This window comes from Alosa pseudoharengus, unplaced genomic scaffold, assembly GCF_046254945.1.
Source record: "Alosa pseudoharengus isolate Yale_2024_CS ecotype anadromous, Long Island Sound unplaced genomic scaffold, YU_APseudo_1.1 YU_APseudo_1.1_scf_18, whole genome shotgun sequence".
Classification (NCBI taxonomy): Eukaryota; Metazoa; Chordata; class Actinopteri; order Clupeiformes; family Clupeidae; genus Alosa; species Alosa pseudoharengus.
Genome location: NW_027468650.1, coordinates 21,302,263 through 21,323,563, shown reverse-complemented (window position 1 = coordinate 21,323,563; position 21,301 = coordinate 21,302,263). Strand labels below are relative to the sequence as shown.

Sequence of the window (21,301 nt, the reverse complement as noted above, 5' to 3'; positions counted from 1 at the left end):
GGTTGATCATGATGACCCTATATGTGGTAGCTGAGATACGCTGTAAGCAGTTTAAAAGAAGACAGCTTAAATGCACTCATTAATATGAAGCATATTGTTCTGCACATATGCTACCCTAGCCGTATCATGTTATTTTTTAGTAATAACGTAATATTTTCAGTAATTTCAATTTATGCTGGCAATTTATCTGATAATAGATCATTAAAAGCACATCAAATTACTTTTTGAATCTCTAACATCTGACTGATAAGATAAAAAAAAAAAACAGGTTCGCTGGAGTAGCTTACTTCGTGGTTAAGGTTTCCTGGAGTACTGCGTGGGTAACAAGCAACCAAGATTTATCATCGTCAGTGGCAGTCACAAAGGGATGACTCACTATGATTGTCAAGTGAGGGGGAAATGCACACCTACTGTATGGCGATATCTGTTTGTGTCATGTTCAATTCATTGTTAGCAAGGTACAGTATGTGAGACATTGATAAGTTTGACTACAAATTCAGAGCAGAGCAGGTGCATCAGAACAGTGCTGTTCATTAGGTCATTGTAATATCCCTACATTAATACAGATTGTCTTTAAGTCATGTACAGTAGTGTACCCGTCTAGATATACACAGTTAATTGAAACATGGCCTTGGACTGGTGACACCTACAATACAGCAGGGTACAACAACAAATTTGTATTTGACTCACTTTATTTCTCATTTCATTATTACACAACACAACATTCAATAAAGTATCTTCATTCATCTTTCTTAGAGGTTATATGAAACATCACAATCAGTAACAACACCTCAAGATATGCCTTGACAAGAATTGATCAAAGTCTCTAACATGCCTTGATAATGATTGATCAAACCCATTAACACCTACAATATCTCTAATAAAAGTTCCACAAATTGTAGCTTCTTTGTTGTCTTTTAAAAGTAATTGTTACCGGAACTCAATAAAGTATCAATGTGCTAATACTTGGATATAATGTGTATGCTTGTAAAAAAAATAAAATAAAATGTTGTACCAGCATTTTTTTTTTCATTTATCAGTGTGTAATTGGTGCTTCATGTGCTCATTCAAATGGTTTGTGTTTACTGTAATAACACAGAAACACTGTTTTAAAAAAGGGTTTGGGGAATATTAGTAGAGTTGTTTGCTTTTCCAAGATATGTACAGTATAATGTTTTGCTGGTTTAGTGTAAGGCTTTATAGTTAGTGTGTAATTTTGTACAAATAACCTGTAGTTTCAAGGACAGAACCTAAGCAATCCAAATAAACTATAATGTAAACTGTAATTCCTGTTTCTTTCAGATTTGTTTATCAATCAATACTTGTGATTATACATTATATCTAACAGTAATATGGCGCAACAATGCAAAGTTTTATCACATGTTGCCCATGAAAATGGACAATACAACAATATTTTACATACAGTAAAATGTACAGTCTTCAAAAGTGAATTAAATGTAATTTAAATCACTGAGATTTACATTCAAAACACAAACAAATTATTTAAAATTAAGGTATATTATGATCACAATATGAATAATGACCATGTTATGTGCAAGTAAATCAAACATTCATATTCACAAATTAATTTATACACTTTTCTTATAAATAATTTTTACAAAATGTTTTTAGATGATGTTATATCTTAAATGTAACGCTTCACAGCAGATAGCTCTGATAGTCTTTAAAATCACCATCACCATCACCATAGAGTCTATAATGGTGTATCATCATTCCTGTCTTCTATATCATCTTGCAAATGTTCCATTAGTATTAGTGCCAAGTTTGAAATATTTAAGTTAGGATCCAGTAATTTGACAAGAGGGATGTTTATACCTCTCTCCTGGAAGATATGATTCTGGAGAGTCATGCCCAACATGGAGTCAACACCCAGAGCTGAGAGGAATGTTTCATCATTCAGCTCATCATACTCAACACCCAAGGTCTCACTAAGTACCCTCCTGACAAACTCATTTGGGGAAGAGGACGATTCTTTGTGTTCAGCCGGCACATCAGACATTTCTTCATCAGTCAGTTCACCTAAAACCAAAGTGCCCAACCGTTTAGAGAGAGAGGGATTTTGTGAAAACCCATGGTGATACATAGCTTTTAAGTTGAACTTGCAAACGACTTGCTGAGCTTTGTTCAACATAAGACACTGCTCTAGGCTCTGAAGGATTTCTGGACCATGCATCACCATCAATCCTTTGGCCTCTAGAAATTTTTGCAGATGGTCTTTGTTCAACAGAAGGCCAAGGTTCAAGGCCCCCCAGTTGATGGACTGCGCTGCAAGTCCGAGACGCCTTCTATAATGACAGAAGGTGTCAAGAAATGAGTTAGCAGCTGCATAGTTTGTCTGGGATGCATTGCCTAAAAAGGAGGCAATTGATGAGAAGCACAGAAAATAGTCAAGCTTACAGTGCTTTGTGGCATGATGGAGATTCAGCGCTCCATTCACTTTAGGCTTCAGGACCTTCTCAAAGAGGGATTTGTCAAGGTTCTCTAAAAGAGCATCATGAAGTACAACTGCGCTGTGAAATATTCCCTTTATGGAGCAAGAGGTGAGACTTTCCTCAATGGTAAGGATGGCCCTTTTCACTTGTTCAGGGATGGCAATGTCACATTGCAAACTGACAATCACCACCCCACACTGCTGCTTCACGGCATCAATCTCTAGTTGCATCTCAGAGCTGGGGCTCCTCCTGGAGAGAATAACAATGTACCCTCCACCTCTCTCAGCAATGAACCTCACAGTCTCAAACCCAAGTCCTGTGAGTCCTCCAGTCACAATGTACACACAGTTCTTGTTGAAGAGCCTGTGTTCTCTTGGTAGCAGTGAAATGTCAGAGACTGCATGCTTACCTTTGCTTTCATGTAGCATCACCATGGGCATAGTTCTGACACTGAAGTAAGACTCTGGTTCATCAAAGGGCAATATGTCAATGCTTCCACTTATGCTCCTCTGAAATGTAATAGTTGTGAGACCTAAAAACTTTTTATCTAGGTGCAATGCCTTCAGCCATTTGTAAATCCGTGGCTGGTTTGCTCGGATTGAGCCTTTTGCCAAAATGCTGGAGACCTCAATGGTCTGAATGCAAGCAACATCATTGTCTTCTCTAAAAATGTTTTGGGAGCCAATAGTTGAAAACTTACTGTCACAAACAACAATATTTTTGACACCAGAGATGGTGCAAACTTTGACAAATAGAGATTTGTCAAATGGAGGTAGCAAGACAAGTGCATCAAATTTGTTCAGATCTTGCAGTGGCCCACTCAGCTCAGTTGCAACAAAGGCATTCCATCCAGACTTATTTGCAATCAGAGTGAGGGCTTTCACCAAGCCTGAGTCAGGGACAGAGGAGAGGATGCCCAACTTGCCATCCCATTTTAGTTTGGGTAAAGTTAAGTGGAGTATCCTCCAGATTACTACATAGTATGAAACACATGGGAGGTCACTCAAAAATGGAAGTTTCTTTGTTCTGTAGCAAACATCTTCTGGTACTACAATTTTTGAGGAGGCCATTACAGGGTAACATACAGCAATGTGGTCTCCAACTTTTAGTTTTCTCAGACCTTTCCCCACAGCTGTCACAATGCCACTGAAGTCAAGTGCCAGGAGCTTGTGATTCTGATTTGTGTGTTTGTTCCAGTACATTGTTTGACCAAATTTGTGGTCAGAGACACTAACTGGATAGTAATCTGAGGAATGGACACAAATTTTACTGAGCTGAACCTCAACATTTTTCTCTGGTATTTGTCCAACTTCCACATCAGAGGGAATGGCAGATATACTGGTTATTTTGAAAGGGTCTGCTGTCTGTAAAGTGAAAGCCTTTGCTTGTGAAAAGCAAACCTTCTTCTCTTGGCTTACCGTGACGGGTATTCTGGTGTTTACAATTTGTGGTTGGAGAATCTGACCGTCTTTTACTACCAACTCTGGGTATTCGCTGCAGGGGTAGGTGGTCAGGACCTGATTAAGGGCTCTAATGTCCTCAGCTGAGACAGAGCTGATGTCAATCAGCTGAAAAGTAAATTCAGATATTTCAGCTGCACATGCTCTTGTCATACCTGAAAGTACAAACCCTGGACTAATATGGTCCACTGTGATCTCTGAAGATCGATGGGTTACTACTCTAAAAGAGTTTGAGTAATTCATCTTCCTCAGTTCTAAAAGTATTTGACGCAATAGTTCACAACAATTTGCCATGTTTGTCAAGATGTCATCGACTGTCTGAGTGGAGAGGTCTTGATTACCCCACATGAACAAAATATCTGTGATATTTTTCCATACATCTGAGATGTTTACCTTAGCAAACAATGCAGCTGGTCCTTGTTTCAACACTGTATTTGCATATTTTAAGGAAATATATTTTGAGCCATTACTTAGATATGGTTTCATGGCCAAGGAAATTGCATTATGGTCAGAAAAGACCAATGCATTGCCTTGAGGCATTGTTGACTGTACATCCTCAGAAATGATGCTGAGATCATTGTGAAAGAAATTCTCCTCTAGAACACGAGAAAAACTCCCAACATACTTGACCACTAAATGTCTCACCTCAACAATAACTCTCCCTTCCCTGTCTGTAAGACAGCCACACACTACAAAGTGATCATTTGCCAGATCAGTGGCTTTTAGATATATCACCATTTCCTTCTGGAGGGGTTCCAGCACAATGAAACTACCAACAGCTGAAGGAAAGCTTGGTCTGACTACATTCCCTTGGCAACCTGTAATGAGTGTCATTTGCATTAGGTAATCCAGGATAACTGGATGAATGCAAAAATCATGTACTTGACATAGCAACTCCTCTGGAAGAGTCACAAGAGAATATGCCTCCCTGAATTCCTCTCCCCAAAGAATGTCTCCCTTGTTCTTGAAGACACCACCATATTGGAACCCTCCCATGTCTAGTTTCCTATACAACTCATCAGATGTGATAACAGATGTGCATCTGTTAGATATGCAATCTAACAAGATGCTCCTTTCATCCACCATTTGCTCTCTTTTACATTCTATGCTCCCTGATGCAAAGACTGTGCTGCTGGAATGAATCTTAAAAAGAGTCTCATGCTCAACTGGTTCAAGTGTCACCTTCAGCTCAGGTTGACGCTTAGTCAGCAGAAATGGACTCAAGAAGTTGATACTCAGTTGCAGTGTGTTGAGTGGAGCCTTTGGTTTGGCATTCGCCATGTAAGCAGCCAGGCCAATCTCAATATATAAAGCCCCTGGGATGATGGAGACTCCATTGTTTTTGTGTTCTGACAAATATGAGAGTTCTTGGGATGACAAATCACAAACAAACTCATGGGCTCCTATCCGTGTCTGTTTAAAGACAGGATGGCCGCCTGCTGTACTCTCTGGTGCATGTGAAAGGGTGATGTGTTTCTTAACACAGTCAAACTGATACCTCGGAAGGGAAGTTGGAATGATCTGCATGCCGGAATATAATTGATCCCAGTTAGCACTGAACCCTAACTCAAACAGCTTACTGAAAGTGGCAAGCAGTGTCTCATGATCTTTTTCAGGCTGTGCTGAAGACAGGACAGTAGAGTCATTCCCAAGTGTCTCAATGATGTTTCTGTACAAAGCTCGCCTGGGACCGATCTCTACAAACACTGCATTCTTATTGTTTCTAGCTGCTAATATCAGTGCCTTCTCAAATTCAACAGGTTCACGGATATTCATAGACCAGTATGAGCCAGTACAGAAATCATGATCACTAGCTATTTTGCCTGATACAGTTGAGTACAATTCTGCATCCATTTCATTTTTCTCCAAAAAGCCTATGCTGCTCTCTACCTCTGAGAGAATTGGGTCCATCATGTGGCTGTGGTATGCAGCAGGGACATCCAAGACATGAAGAAACAGAGTCTTGCCGTTTGCTGCGTTGCTTAAAATTCGATGTAGGGCCAAAATGGATTCTGCATCACCTGATAGAGTGCAAGATATAGGACTATTATGTGCTGCACAATAAATCTTTCCTGAGAATGAAGGCAGGTATTGAAGGACATCTGTTACAGACATGTTACTGACAACCAGCATCTTCCCACCAGTTACCTTGGTCTGCAGTGCACTTCGGTAATGGATGACCTTGACAGCATCCTCAAGTGACAACAGTCCAGAACAATGAGCAGCAGCAATCTCTCCTACAGAATGCCCAAGAACAGCATCTGGTTTAACACCCCAGTGCTTTAGGAGAGAAGCAATTGCAACCTGAACAGCAAAAAGGAGAGGCTGAACTGTATCAGGTTTTGAGAAATCAAGTTCCTCAACAATGTCATTCTCAAGTGCATCTATCAAACTCAGGCTTTTGTAGCGTTGTAAGACCGTCTCAATTTCCTTGATCTTTTCCCTGAACACAGGCTGTTCTTTGAGCAGCTGTCTGCACATGCCTCTGTATGTCACACCGTTCCCACAAAAAACAAACACTAATCTGGGATCTGGTTTGGAGGGAATTATCTTTTTGTCAAGACTAGAGTTGAGCTGTACTCCCAAATCTGTCAAAGATGAAGTTCTAAAAACTCTTCTGTATTTGTGTTTTTCATGACTTCTCTTACATGCTGACGTGTATGCAAGACTTTGTATGTCAGACGTTGCCTCCTTGCTCAGCTGATCAGTCATATCAGCAATCATGCTGGTAAGAGATTTTTCTGATGCTGCTGAGAGCACAAACATGTGCTGAAATGTTTTAACCTCTCTATCTAAATTGATTTGTTGTATGTGCTGTTTGATAATCACATGGGCATTGGTGCCCCCAAAACCAAAGTTGTTTATCCCTGCAGCCCTTCCAGTGCTTGGGGCTATCCATTTTTGTGGCTGAATAGGTACGATTACATTCAGTGATTTAGCATCAATGCTAGATCCATCCTCTGTGTAGAACACTGAGGGCACAATTGTTTCATGTTTCATCATTAGGAGAACCTTAATCAGTCCTGCCACCCCTGCTGCTGATTCAGTGTGCCCTATGTTTCCTTTAACTGAGCCCATATAAATCTGCCCTGATCCCGATGGTCTTGCTTTGGCAATGACCTTTGAGATACTGCCTGCCTCTATTGGGTCACCTACTGGTGTTCCAGTCCCATGAGCCTCTATGTACTGGACACTGGTCAGGTCACTCTCTGTAGAGTAGATTCTGCTGAGAAGCTCCACCTGTTGAGCCATGGATGGCTTGGTAATTGGAGTGACAGTGCGGCCATCTTGGTTTACTGCAGTTTTGCTGATAATGCCCCATATGTGATCACAGTCCATTAAAGCCTGGAAAATGTAGTCCGAATATTGATGTGAATGTTAATGAAAATAACATTAAATAGTAATGTTAATATTATTATATGAATGTAACATTTAATATTGCACCTCTTAGCATATTACTACTTGACTTTAAGACAAATATACATAAAATAAGTCCATATTTCATATAAATATTGAAGTGAAAGTAATGTTAATATTAACCATTTTAGTAATATGAAATATGACTTTATCATCTACTTTTTAACCATGAGTTAAAATTACAATGTTTATAATAAAAATGTCAACATGTGTTACCCTTTGCAGAGGTTTTAAAAGGACAATGCCACAGCCCTCCCCTCTGCCATATCCATCTGCTTTATTGGAGAAAGGTTTGCTAGTGCCATCAGGTGAGATCATCTTGGCTTTGCTGAGAGCCACAAAAATGTTTGGCTCAAAAATGCAGCTGACGCCTCCACACAGAGCCATATCACAGTCACCTGTATGATTACACAAATCCAGAGACATTCATATGATGACATGTTTATGGTGAAACCTTGGAACCTATTGTTTTCATATCACCAATATAAGTGCAATTATTAACTCTTAATACAGTATAATAACATTAGATTGTATAGTTACTTCCCAGTAGAAAGAATATAAATACTATGCCATGTCTCATTAAAATGTAGGCTATGAACTATATCGATTAGTTCTGAAACTTTTGTGTTGCAACTGTGCTTTTACCCTGTCTGATGCCTTGGCAGGCAGAGTGAAGGGCTACTAAGGAGGAGGAGCAGGCACTGTCCAGAGCAAATGAAGGCCCAGTGAGATTGAAAGTGTAGGAGATTCTGTTGGCTGCCACACTCATAGCCGTACCCGTGGAGAAATAGTGGGTTATTGTGTTGCTGCTGCTACTTAGACGGACCTCATAGTCCCTGTTCATGAGACCTAAAATGACAAAGTGAGTTTGTTCATGCAGGTGCCACCAATTACTTTCACATCCATGATGTCTTGCTGTTTGACACTAAAAGTAAGATTTCATATCCAATTTTCTTCATATAGACACTATACTCCCGTTGAGGCCTAGGCTATTTCCAATGTCATTTTATTACCTTCACTTTTAAGATCTTATCTTGGTCATTGTAATGGCCATCTATACATGCTATTTCTTGTTTTTTTTTTTTTTTCAGGACAGTCTGGGCTACCCATATCTGAGAAAGTATGATGTGATAATACTTGCATATGTTTTATTTCAGCTTTTATGTCAAGGAAACGCATTTGTGTCTCCAGAAAGCATGCCAGTAGAAATATCTATTCATATTTGTGTAGGTGGGATTGTCTGGATTGGAATAAATTAATCATGATGGTGGGATACTGTATTGATATAAATATTTTATTAATTTTGACCACCGCGCAGCGAAGCGGCGGTCATATAGGTTTAGTCAGAATTTATTTATTTATTTTTTTTTTCTTTTTCGCATGTCCAAATTTCCGTCAATGATTCCCGGGACACTGAAAGACCGGGGTAGACAAAACTTGGTGGGCATGTAACCCCATATGGATAGCATGGAACCATCGTTTTTCGTTTTGATCTGTAGCCCCCCCGCTGGACTGCACCCCCCGAAAGGAGGGTAGGGCAGACAGGGTTTTCTGTGAATATCTCGAGAACCGTAAGGTTTAGGAGGACCATTTTTTTTTGTATGTTGATCTCAAGGGGCCATGTCAACCCATTCCATAACCACTCATTTCATGTATAGCGCCACCTAGTTAAACACAAAAAAGTAAAAATGAGGTGTTGTAATCGCAGGTATCTGTGACCTAACATAGTCAAAACTGCACGAAATTAGAAGTGTAGGATCATTATGACACCCTCTGAATGCACGCCAAGTTTCGTGGAATTCCGTTCATGGGGGGCCACACAATAAATTAATTTATGTTACTATACACCAACTGGCCTGTAGGTGGCCGGAGACAGTTTTCTGTGAATATCTCGAGAACCGTAGGGCCTAGGAGGTCCACCTTTTTTTGTATGTTGGTCTTAAGGGGGCATGTCAACTTATTACCACTTATTTCATGTATAGCGCCACCTAGTTAAAAATTAAAAAGCAAAATATCTCTGGCTGACATGGTCAAAACTGCACGAAATTGAAAGTGTAGGATCATTATGACACCCTCCGAATGCATGCCAAGTTTTGTGAACTTTCGTTCATGGGGGGCCTTACAATAAAATAATTTATGTGTACATTTAGTGACCGTACACCAACAAGGATTCCCGGGACACTGAAAGACCGGGGTACACGAAACTTGGTGGGCATGTAACCCCACATGGATAGCATGGAACCATCGTTTTTCGTTTTGATCTGTAGCCCCCCCGCTGTACTGGACCCCCCGAAAGGAGGGTAGGGCAGACACAGTTTTCTGTGAATATCTTGAGAACCGTAGGGCCTAGGATGACCAATTTTGTCCGTATGTTTGCCTCCAAGGGTCATGTTAACCCATTCCATGTGCACACATGTGCATAAACAGATACACACATACATACGTATGACACATACTCACACAGTAGACATATGTACGCATGCATGAACATGCACAAACACACATACGCAGCCAAACACACAAGCACGCACATGCACACGCACACACACACACATAAACATAAACGTGTACACGCACACATGCACACAATTCAAGAATTTCTCAGAATTATGAACAGGCAAGATGGGGGTGGGGTTGTATAAAATGAATTTTACATGTGAAATCTATGAACTCATCATGTTTTTGTACTTGTTGTCTAGCAGATACCAGTAAGAATTGAGTGTGGCTAATGCAATTTAGTGAGACAGTTAGAATCATATAGGCCTTTCAGCGTGATTTATTTTTGTGGAAAAAATGTGCTGGACTGGGCGGCGGTCATATTTTGTACCGCTCTGCGGTACATCTAGTTATGAATTGTTTTAGTCACTGAAGTCTTGTCACTGAACGACTGGATGAAGAATGTGCCTTGTACTCCTCTGCATGTGTGACCTGATGTAAGCTGTGCTTGCATACCTGAAGATGTCATGTAGCCAATATCACTGTTGATCTGTGCATGCTATGACCAACTTTTGATTCTTTGATATGGAAAGGAAGTTCATTATTTTGGGGTGCTATTTCAGAAATGTGCTGCAATTTCAAGACCGGATTGCTTGGGAACGGCTTATTATACAGAGGACTACTTTATGTCTTTGTATGCGGTTAGGTCTGCTGTTTATTTTGTTGATTCTGTTGATGTACCATGTGTTGAGTGAAGATATGGTTTTACTGAATTGCAGTAAAATTACAGAATTTATTCAGGCTTTGTGATGTATTTTAAAATGCTATTTTATTTTTGAGTATAGGGGGTCCTATGAGTTTTAGGTAAATGTGCAATTATCAAAGGGAAATGTGCAATATCAATATAGGGAAATATGCAATATCAATATCTGGGGAGAAAGAGGGACTGTGCAATATAATTGAGAATTGTGAAATTAGATTCACTGGTGTATGAGTGCAACACAACTAGGAATTTTGCAATACAATACTATTGCCGTTAGAGGCTATGAGCAATATTAATGGTTTAGGTGTGTTTCTCTGGGGGGCCCGTCAGTGCTGGGCCTTTAGAATCATCCTTACCCCACCCCACCCCCCAGCGACGGCCCTGGGGTGCAGGGCTGTGTGCAGAATGTAAATAGGAATACATTTCATGTACTGTATATTCAAAGTTAATTTTCTCACAAATATCTCCTGTTTATCACAGCAACTAGCCACTTCGTATCATTATAAAGCTTTTGTGCAGTTTCACATGATATAAGTGTGATATCTGTGTGACAAGTACTTCATGAGCAATTATACAGAGAAGAATTGGTGTGAATTTGGATGCAGTTGGTTTAACTGACACCATAGGATTCCATGCAATATGCAATACATTATGCAAAATATGACATTAATATTGCAGCAAATATTTTTTGTTGCACAATGCTTGTACAAGATATTTCCAGAAATGTGCATTGACTTTACCTATATAAACCCCTGTTCTGGTGCCACTGGCTTTCTCCATGGGAATCCCAGCATCCTCCAGGGCTCTGAAGGAACACTGCAGCAGCAACTTGTGCTGAGGATCCATCTGGTCAGCCTCAGCATCCGTGATGCCAAAGAACTTGTTGTCAAATTCATTAAACCTGGGTAAGGAGATTGAGAAGTTACTAAATCAATGCAACATGAGGACTGTAATTTTTCAGAATTTAATCACCATTGTAGAAATATACCCATTTATAAGAGCAGCCCTCTTGGTCCGTGTCTTCCCAGGTTTGTTCTCATCTGAATCATACCACTGGGAACAATCAAATCTCTCATCTGGAATCTCTACTGCACAATTCCTCCCTTCCACTAGAACCTTCCAGAAGTTGTCGAGCCCTTCACCTGAAAAATGATGGCAGGCAAGTTTAAATGATATGTGACACACATATAATGGTTGTTTGGTTAGTACTTGTATTGGCATCTGACAGTGCCAATACAACAGTCAAACAGTCATACTGACAGTCAAAGATATTAAAAAGATAAGATAGCTAAATATTGTTCTCACCCCCTGGAAAATTACATCCAATCCCAATCAAAGCAATGTCATCCATGTCACCAAAGGAAACAGCTATATTTCTTCATTTCTCTACAATGTCTCTTCAGGTAGGCTGTGTATGTTTTTATAAACTGTAAGACTCAGGGGAGGTGTTAACTTCCTTGTGCTGTAAGTAAGGGGGGGGGCAGGTAGGTTCTTACAATGGCCAATCAACAGCCAAGCCTATTTAACATTACAAAACATGAAATTGAATACAATAACAATGACCAGTTGCATTAAACATGAAACATCTGCTCTATTATATGTATATACATATTCATCATTGTGGAAACAATACAACTTTAGCCTTGTGGACTATATGATGTCTCAGCACGTCTGGGTCATGGTACACTTGTTAATATCTAGATTTATTCCATTATTGAGTTACAGCATAATTCAAAAGCTTCCTTAAAAGTTAATTGTGTTCATTCCCATCAATCATTTAAAATAATGTGAACCTCAGATTCACATTGAACATTTAACACATGGAATACTGTAATTACTCAAGACTTCTCAGTAATATCTGCATTTTTCAGAGACAGTCATTGTTTTAAGCCATCACATTTTAAACTGATTTCAGTCAAATTCCTCTGACATTCATTTAGCTGTCCCTGAAATCACAAGGAAGCATGAAAAAGGAGTGGTTTTAAAACTATGTCTAAATAAATGCAACTGGCAAGTGGAAAAATAACAATTTCTATAAAAATATTCATGTAAATAGGCTACTACCATTTCTGAGTAGGTTATTCCTAAATACACAAAAATGCACTTTATTAAGTAAGTGAATATTCTACTGTAAATTGAGTCATCGACTTTATGTTTTATATTGCTCTGAAGCGAGGATCACACTGAAAATAAGAGAGTAGCAGCAAAGTGTAATGCAATGCTAAGACTATAATAATTAAATTAATTCAAGTTCTATTTCATAGCTAAGTGATGCAAAGTACTCATGTCTGTACAATGGAAAGAACTGCCTTGCCCCTATGAAGAATTTCACTGGTTTGATTGGTCAGAAAACGTGAAATATTCCCAGGACAAATTAAACTGACAGTGATGAGCTTTGCGTTACCCTCTTGTTGAAGTTCTAAGGATGGAAGATATGTAAAAGGTTAATGAAAAAGACAATTGTTGTACAATAAATAAAGGGTATGTTTCTCATATGGTGTATCTTCTTCTATGAGTGTTTCTAAAACCATCGCTTTAGGGTTCACTGAAGTGCAACTCTCATATGTATACTTGGAAGAAAATAGAATTCTGTAGGGATCAGGTTGACTTGAATGCACCATTATGTTTATGGCACTCTTCTATTGAAAATGCTATCTGTAATCAAAGGATATCAAATCCAATCAAAGTCCCCATGGAAACGGTCACATAGTTTACTACTGAGGTAGTGTGAGCTGAAAGAGAAAAACAAATAACAGATATGCCTAGCAGACAGTAAACATTAGGCCAGCCTTGTGATAACTGATAGAAATCTGTAGGAGGAAGTACAGATCATTTCTGCTTTGTATTAGTCTAAGAAAACCCCACTTGAACTCACTAGGCAAGCATTGATGACTTGGAATAGGTTAATTTCAGAAGACCAAGCAGGGTCGAAACGTTGCCTATCCTCCTTTTTCACGTTAAATATGGGAGTTTAAAGCAGTGTTGTGGACATTAATTTTTTTCTCTGGAGTACGTTTATTTGTCCTGCACCTGCCAGAAGGTGGGATGTGCACACAATGACTTTTTTGAAAAATGGTAAATGGACAACATTTATACAGTACTTGTCCACTCCTCCGAGCACTCAAAGCTACAATGTCATGCCTCACATTCACCCAATCACACACACACACTCACACACTGATGGCGAAGACTGCCGTACAAGGTGCCCACCTGCTTATCGGGAGCATCAGAAGGAATCGGGAGGGTCAGGAGGAATTGGGCTCGAACTAGCAAACTTTCAGTTGCTGGATGACGACTCTACCTCCTGAGCCCCCAATACAGTAGGTGTACCTGAAAGAAAATATAATTCTGTAGGGATCAAGTTGCCTTCAATGCACCATTATGTTCATGGCATTTGCACTCTTCTATTGAGGAAGGAGGAAGTACAGATCATTTCTGCTTTGTATTAGTCTAAGAAAACCCCACTGGCAGACCTTGAACTCACTAGGCAAGCATTGATGACTTGGAATAGGTTAATTTCAGATGTAGCCTACACAGGAGAGGTGTTAACTTCCTTGTGCTTGTGCCCATAGTGGCTAATCAACAACCAAGTCTATTTAACATTACATTCCATGGATACAATGACAACGGACAGTTGTATTAAGTAACGGAGTGTCTATTCGAACCCCTGGTACGAATAGCCTTGGCCACACAACTGGGCTATTCACACCCTGTTACATAACAACAAAAACATGTTGCTCGCGTGCCCAAAAAACATGGCCGACATTCGTTTTTTCGTCAGCAGAAAGTGAAGAATTCCGAACGGTTTCAGGACTAATATCTGTTCAAATTAAAGTTGAGATGGAAAAGTTGTGTTTTATTTTCATAATCTTTGTTCAGTGAACACATACAACTGTCAGTTTGTCAACTAACAGAAACTTCGTGAATATGACGTTCAGGCCTATAAACTATCAGTTTACCTGCAAACCTCAAGTTCTTGTCGAAGCAGGTAGTGCAGTGGTCACAGGCAAGGGCTGGTACGAGGGAGACCGGGGTTCAAATCCCGTGTGATGCGTTTAGGCGGAGTGAGTGTGCATGTGTACCAACGTCTCTGGAGAGAAGGCGTGCAATTCGAACAAGAAATCGGTTCTCAAACGGAAGTTTTGATTGCAACAATTAGCTAGTTCATGCACCAGGGTGTAAATAGCATGCAGTACTATAAACACCTGGGTACGAATAGCATCCACTTCTAACTGTACATTGATGCAAACAGCATACCTTATTCAGAGCCTTATTCATATTACATAGCTGAGCTATTCACACTCTGTTATGTAACAACAAAAAAAACATGTTGCTTGTTTTAAAAAAATATATATATTATTACATTGTGTGATCAATATGCCAGATTAAATGCACAGGGGTGCAAATAGCATACACTGATATTTGTACCAGACGAGGTACTAATAGAACACATTGCTGTGTGCACCGGGGTACGAATAGCATACATTGATATTTGTACCAGACGAGGTACTAATAGAACACATTGCTGTGTGCACCGGGGTACGAATAGCATACATTGATATTTGTACCAGACGGGGTACTAATAGGACACATTGCTGTGTGCACCGGAGTATGAATAGAATTCACTTCTTATTGCACCAGGGTACGAATAGCATACACTGCTAATTATACCAGGGGTGCAAATAGCCTTACCCATTAAGTAATTAAGTAAATGAAAGACTTTTATTGACAGACAGGTAGGCCTAAAACACACGCCAGGTGCAGGTGACCTTTTTGACCCAAAACTGTCCGGAAACATAAACCTTACTGATGGAAATTAATGTTGGAACAATGCTTTAGAAATTATGAAAAAAGTAGTTTACAAATGCTTAACAAATGCTTTATAGCAGGGGTCTCAAACACCCGGCCCGCGGGCCAAATCCGGCCCGCGTCCGGCCCAATTCCGGCCCGCGGCGTATGTCAAAATAATAATGTAATCCGGCCCTTGATACTTTTTAATTGCGACAAACAACGATATTGATTAAAATAGACGATAGTTCCAAGTAGGGTGACAAATCTCATTTGTACTCTGCTCCACTATGTGCTAGACATCCAAAGCTTCATTCAAACCCAAAATCGCTGCGCAAAGTTTTCAGGAAATACTTGTAATACACGCGAGAAACACAAAGACGTGCATTTGTAATGACGCGGAAGCGATGCAGGCCATAGTGTTGCACAAATCAAAGCAGAAATTAAGCCGAAATAGGTCTACACCAAATGTTGAAAAACATTTACGTGTGATGAAGTCTTAGGTAGAATATGTTATTCACCTATTCTAAATCTGAAGGAGAATATCCTTTTGGAGATTATGATCGATTGTCTATTGAATGGAGGTGCGTCTGCGTGTAGCCTATACGACGGTGTCCACTAAGCATACCGTGCTTATTTCGACCCTCTGCTCAACATAGATTGGAGGTTGCAGTGGTAATCGTAACGATAGTGTCCGTAATGGATGTGGTACAGACAGCAGGGCTAGTAGAAATAGGGCTCTAAACTACAAAGTCACCCGCAATATGATGCGAACTTCTGGGTACTCAAATTACCCGCGATAGGAACTGATTTGACCAGAATACTTTATTGTAGGCCTTGTGGTTTAGAAACCATATACATCTTAGGTGTTGGTATACATCTTAGGTGTTTTCCTGTTAATTTGTTATGTGGGTAATATGAAAAAAGGAAAGTAAACCTGCTCAAATATGTTCATCCAGTATTTACTGAAAGGTGCATAATTTGAGGTGCTTGCCATCCAGTGGCAAATTAGATGGGTAAATGTACCCCCTTCATAAACTTTTGTTTTACTCAAAGATTGTTACATTTACAGTAGGACTTTATCTTTGACCACTTTCAAGCCATGGCCTTTTGACATTTTGATATAAAAATCCAATGGTGTTGCTTTCTTAACCCTGACGCCTATAGTTTGCCAGGTTTAAAAAAGTTATGAGAGGAAATATTTTTATTTGGTGTGAAACACACACATACCTGTTTTTATGCTTTTCATTTGTTTTATAATTTGTATTAATATTTATTTTATCATTATTTTATTTATAAGCTAAGGTTCCTAGCACAGGTGTCTAAAACTAGATAAAAACACTTGCACTTTCTGTTTGCAGTTTTGTGTGGTATTTGAAAAAAAGAACATTGCATTTTCAGACATAGCCGGCCCTCCAATCAGATGACGTTGGCAGAATTGGCCCCCAGCTCATTTGAGTTTGAGACCCCTGCTTTATAGTGTGTAGATATTAGTGTTACCGACACAATTGTGGAACAGTAAACCAAGGCTATGTTTCCTATAAGGTGGATTCTTCTATGAGTGCTTCTAAGACCATCTCTTTAGGGTTCACTGAAGCACAACTCTCATATGGTAAATGGTAAATTCCCAAAAAGGGAAACTTTTTGGATTCATTATTTAAATACAATGTCTCCCCATGGTCTTAATGAATAATGTGATATAAAACCGTTCTTATAGTATATATATATATATATATATATATATATATATATATATATATATTTGTAAGAAACTTTCTGTATTTGAACTTACTGCAGCAGGTTTTATGCCTGTGGGGGTAATGTCCTTTAATTGTTTGGGGTAGGCTTGTATATATTGAACTGTTTTTCCACTGAATTGTTGTTTTTGTTTTTCTTTTCTGTTGATAGCAGTGTTATGTACTCCTTTGAATATATTGCACTTTGAAAGCCCTTTTTGAGATGTATAAGTTTGTGAAAAAAAACTGCATGAAAGTGTTCTCTTAAATGAGCCATTAGTGGGGCTATTATACCTAGTCATACCAGTTGATCAGCTGATTGTAAGGCCTACATATATCCCTTCATCATGTGTCCACCATTTGCCTGAAGAAGACCAAGCAGGGTCGAAACATTGCCTATCCTCCTTTTTCACATTAAATATGGGAGTTTAAAGCAGTGTTGTGGACATTACATTTTTTCTCTGGAGTACGTTTATTTGTCCTGCACCTGCCAGAAGGTGGGATGTGCACACAATGACTTTTTTGAAAAAACATTTATACAGTACTTTTCCACTCCTCCGAGCACTCAAAGCTACAATGTCATGCCTCACATTCACCCAATCACACACACACACTCACACACTGATGGCAAAAACTGCCGTACAAGGTGCCAACCTGCTTATCGGGAGCATCAGAAGGAATCGGGAGGGTCAGGAGGAATTGGGCTCGAACTAGCAAACTTTCAGTTGCTGGATGACGACTCTACCTCCTGAGCCCCCAATACAGTAGGTGTACCTGAAAGAAAATATAATTCTGTAGGGATCAAGTTGCCTTCAATGCACCATTATGTTCATTGCATTTGCACTCTTCTATTGAGGAAGGAGGAAGTACAGATCATTTCTGCTTTGTATTAGTCTAAGAAAACCCCACTGGCAGACCTTGAACTCACTAGGCAAGCATTGATGACTTGGAATAGGTTAATTTCAGATGTAGCCTACACAGGAGAGGTGTTAACTTCCTTGTGCTTGTGCCCATAGTGGCTAATCAACAACCAAGTCTATTTAACATTACGTTCCATGGATACAATGACAACGGACAGTTGTATTAAGTAATTAAGTAAATGAAAGACTTTTATTGACAGACAGGTAGGCCTAAAACACACGCCAGGTGCAGGTGACCTTTTGACCCAAAACTGTCCGGAAACCTTACTGATGGAAATTAATGTTGGAACAATGCTTTAGAAATTATGAAAAAAGTAGTTTACAAATGCTTAACAAATGCTTTATAGTGTGTAGATATTAGTGTTACCGACACAATTGTGGAACAGTAAAACAAGGCTATGTTTCCTATAAGGTGTATTCTTCTATGAGTGCTTCTAAGACCATCTCTTTAGGGTTCACTGAAGCACAACTCTCATATGGTAAATGGTAAATTCCCAAAAAGGGAAACTTTTTGGATTCATTATTTAAATACAATGTCTCCCCATGGTCTTAATGAATAATGTGATATAAAACCGTTCTTATAGTATATATATATATATATATATATATATATATATTTGTAAGAAACTTTCTGTATTTGAACTTACTATATTGCAGCAGGTTTTATGCCTGTGGGGGTAATGTCCTTTAATTGTTTGGGGTAGGCTTGTATTGAACTGTTTTTCCACTGAATTGTTGTTTTTGTTTTTCTTTTCTGTTGATAGCAATGTTATGTACTCCTTTGGATATATTGCACTTTGAAAGCCCTTTTTGAGATGTATAAGTTTGTGAAAAAAAACTGCATGAAAGTGTTCTCTTAAATGAGCCATTAGTGGGGCTATTATACCTAGTCATACCAGTTGATCAGCTGATTGTAAGGCCTACATATATCCCTTCATCATGTGTCCACCATTTGCCTGAAGAAGACCAAGCAGGGTCGAAACGTTGCCTATCCTCCTTTTTCACATTAAATATGGGAGTTTAAAGCAGTGTTGTGGACATTACATTTTTTCTCTGGAGTACATTTATTTGTCCTGCACCTGCCAGAAGGTGGGATGTGCACACAATGACTTTTTTGAAAAAACATTTATACAGTACTTTTCCACTCCTCCGAGCACTCAAAGCTACAATGTCATGCCTCACATTCACCCAATCACACACACACACACTCACACACTGATGGCGAAGACTGCCGTACAAGGTGCCCACCTGCTTATCGGGAGCATCAGAAGGAATCGGGAGGGTCAGGAGGAATTGGGCTCGAACTAGCAAACTTTCAGTTGCTGGATGACGACTCTACCTCCTGAGCCCCCAATACAGTATGTGTACCTGAAAGGAAATATAATTCTGTAGGGATCAAGTTGCCTTTATTAGTTGCCTATATTATGCACCATTATGTCCATGGCATTAGCACTCTTCTATTGAAAATGCTATCTGTAGTCAAAGGATATCAAAATCCCCATGGAAACACTCACATAGTTTACTACTGAGGTCAGGGCCGTAGTCACCATAGACCAATATTCAGACGTGACCAAAATGTCCCCCCCAATATTTGGACATAGAAAAATAACTAAAGAAAAAAACGCTATAGGCTATTACAGGAAACCAACAAGTCCCGCCATCTGAAATGCAATCAAACGTAAATAACGTAGAAATTAGTGACCTGTTGATGGTTTCAGAGAGAGTAGCCTACACTGCGAGTGATTTGTCCTGGAGGTTTTGCGTTTGATGCGTGCGCTATCAAAAGCTTCCTGAACCCTGCTGCGGTGCAGGCTGTCAACAATATCGCAAAAGATACCGGTACAATTCTCACAAAACTTGTTGGAAAGGTGTAGCACTGTCTAAGGAAACGCCATTCATTTTTGAAGCTGATCAGACTCAAAGGGAACTTTGAAGCAATTCCATATTGTAGCCTATTTTCTCGCAATGATAGCGAAAGTGAAACGTAGTGTCCTTTTATTTGAATTTGTGCGTGCGTCATTCATTTCTTTCTTACAACATAAATAATGCATTCATATGCTAGTAGTAATGTCAGAAATTAACCGGTTTATAAGCCTCTTAGAAATGGTTGTTGCATCTTGCATGTTACATTTAGATGCGCGCTCAATCGCGCATCCATGCAGGCAAAACGTACTCAAATGTGGCGACGGCACAAAAGTTGAAACAACTTTTACAATGGCGGTATAGCCTACAGTTAATGTGAATCGCGGACAATAACCAAAGAAAGGAATTTCCACCTCCATTCACCAAATAAAGGCTGTGTTTCTACATGTCAACACAAAACGTAATTTCTGTCAGAAACCAGCCTATAATGCGCCAGGGTAACTTGAGGTGAGTAAGACAGAAGAGGGACCTGACTTAGTAGGCTAACCTATCTTGAATCCCATCCCGTTCAAACTACCTTAAAATTGTGTGATTAGCCGCCAAAATAATAAAATCAAAATACAAAATATGATTGGACTATAGGTCCAAAACTATGAGTAAGCATTCAGTGTAATATAGAGGTTATCAAAGATACTCTAGTTTGTATTTTCTTTTAAAATATACATTTTGGAGACAAATGGAGTCATACCACAGGTCTATATCCAGGGATGGATTATTGAATGGACCTACTGGGCCCAAGAGCTCAGGGGGCCCTGAAGCCTAAGACTGTGTGAAGTTGCTTTTCCGCCCTTCTCTTCTATTTCCACAAAACTCACAAGTTTTCATAATATAAAGGGTCATTTTATTTAAGTCTTCCGGAGAAGTATGCCCCCGGGCCCCCCTATCTTAACTGGGGAGGGTTTTTTTGCATCTATGCCCAGGGGTTCATAATCCATCCGTGCCTATGTCCGTCAAAAGTTTGGTATATCCCAATTGACCGACTTAACTAATGACTTGTTTGTGATTTTAATAATATTTTTGCATGGCAGGAAATGTATTGAAATTCTGTTATTGAAATTCACACCGCACCACAGATTTGGTCCCCCCCAATGTTGACATTATTGGCTACGGCCTTGACTGAAGTAGTGTGAGTTGAAAGATTAAGGGCCTGTCCACACGGAGATGCTTTTTAGGTTAAACGCAGAGGTTTTGCTTCGTCTTGGCCGAGCGTCCAAACGAATCCTGTAAACGCACTGCCCGAAACCGCACTTTTCTGAAACCTGGTCCCAGAGTGGAGAAATCTGAAACTGTAGCCCCTTTGAATTCGTTTAGACAGCGAAACCGCACATCCTGCTAGCGTATCGATGATGTCATCGCCACACCTCAGCTGCCCTGGACTTGCACTTATAGTATTGCCTAACAATAC

The 21,301-nt window shown here is 39.5% G+C and overlaps 1 protein-coding gene and 1 long non-coding RNA gene across 2 annotated transcripts; both read right to left on the bottom strand.

The window, feature by feature from the left end:
* Nucleotides 1-1,688: 1,688 nt before the first annotated feature.
* Nucleotides 1,689-11,880, bottom strand: LOC143131684 (phthioceranic/hydroxyphthioceranic acid synthase-like). Its single transcript, XM_076291300.1, has 6 exons — nucleotides 11,835-11,880; nucleotides 11,518-11,671; nucleotides 11,270-11,430; nucleotides 7,976-8,179; nucleotides 7,547-7,728; nucleotides 1,689-7,258 (listed from the first exon to the last, which is right to left on the bottom strand). The coding sequence occupies exons 1-6, from the start codon at nucleotides 11,878-11,880 to the stop codon at nucleotides 1,715-1,717; spliced, it is 6,291 nt and encodes a 2,096-aa protein (XP_076147415.1). The 3' UTR covers nucleotides 1,689-1,714.
* Nucleotides 11,881-13,769: 1,889 nt separating this feature from the next.
* On the bottom strand, nucleotides 13,770-19,307 carry LOC143130800 (uncharacterized). The gene is made up of 3 exons (XR_012987999.1): nucleotides 19,222-19,307; nucleotides 17,708-17,827; nucleotides 13,770-13,859 (listed from the first exon to the last, which is right to left on the bottom strand). It is a non-coding gene; the product is annotated as an uncharacterized LOC143130800 (long non-coding RNA).
* Nucleotides 19,308-21,301: the final 1,994 nt, after the last annotated feature.

What these genes read in the sequence shown, in the direction of transcription:
- LOC143131684 (XM_076291300.1), bottom strand. Translation starts at nt 11,880, where the DNA reads ATGGATGACATTGCTTTGATTGGGATTGGATGTAATTTTCCAGGGG. An exon ending in AGGGCTGCTCTTATAAATGG is followed by an intron (nt 11,431 to 11,517) that starts GTATATTTCTAC and finishes CTCCTTACCCAG; the next exon opens with GTTTAATGAATTTGACAACA. An exon ending in CTGCCAAGGCATCAGACAGG is followed by an intron (nt 7,729 to 7,975) that starts GTAAAAGCACAG and finishes GTAATCATACAG; the next exon opens with GTGACTGTGATATGGCTCTG.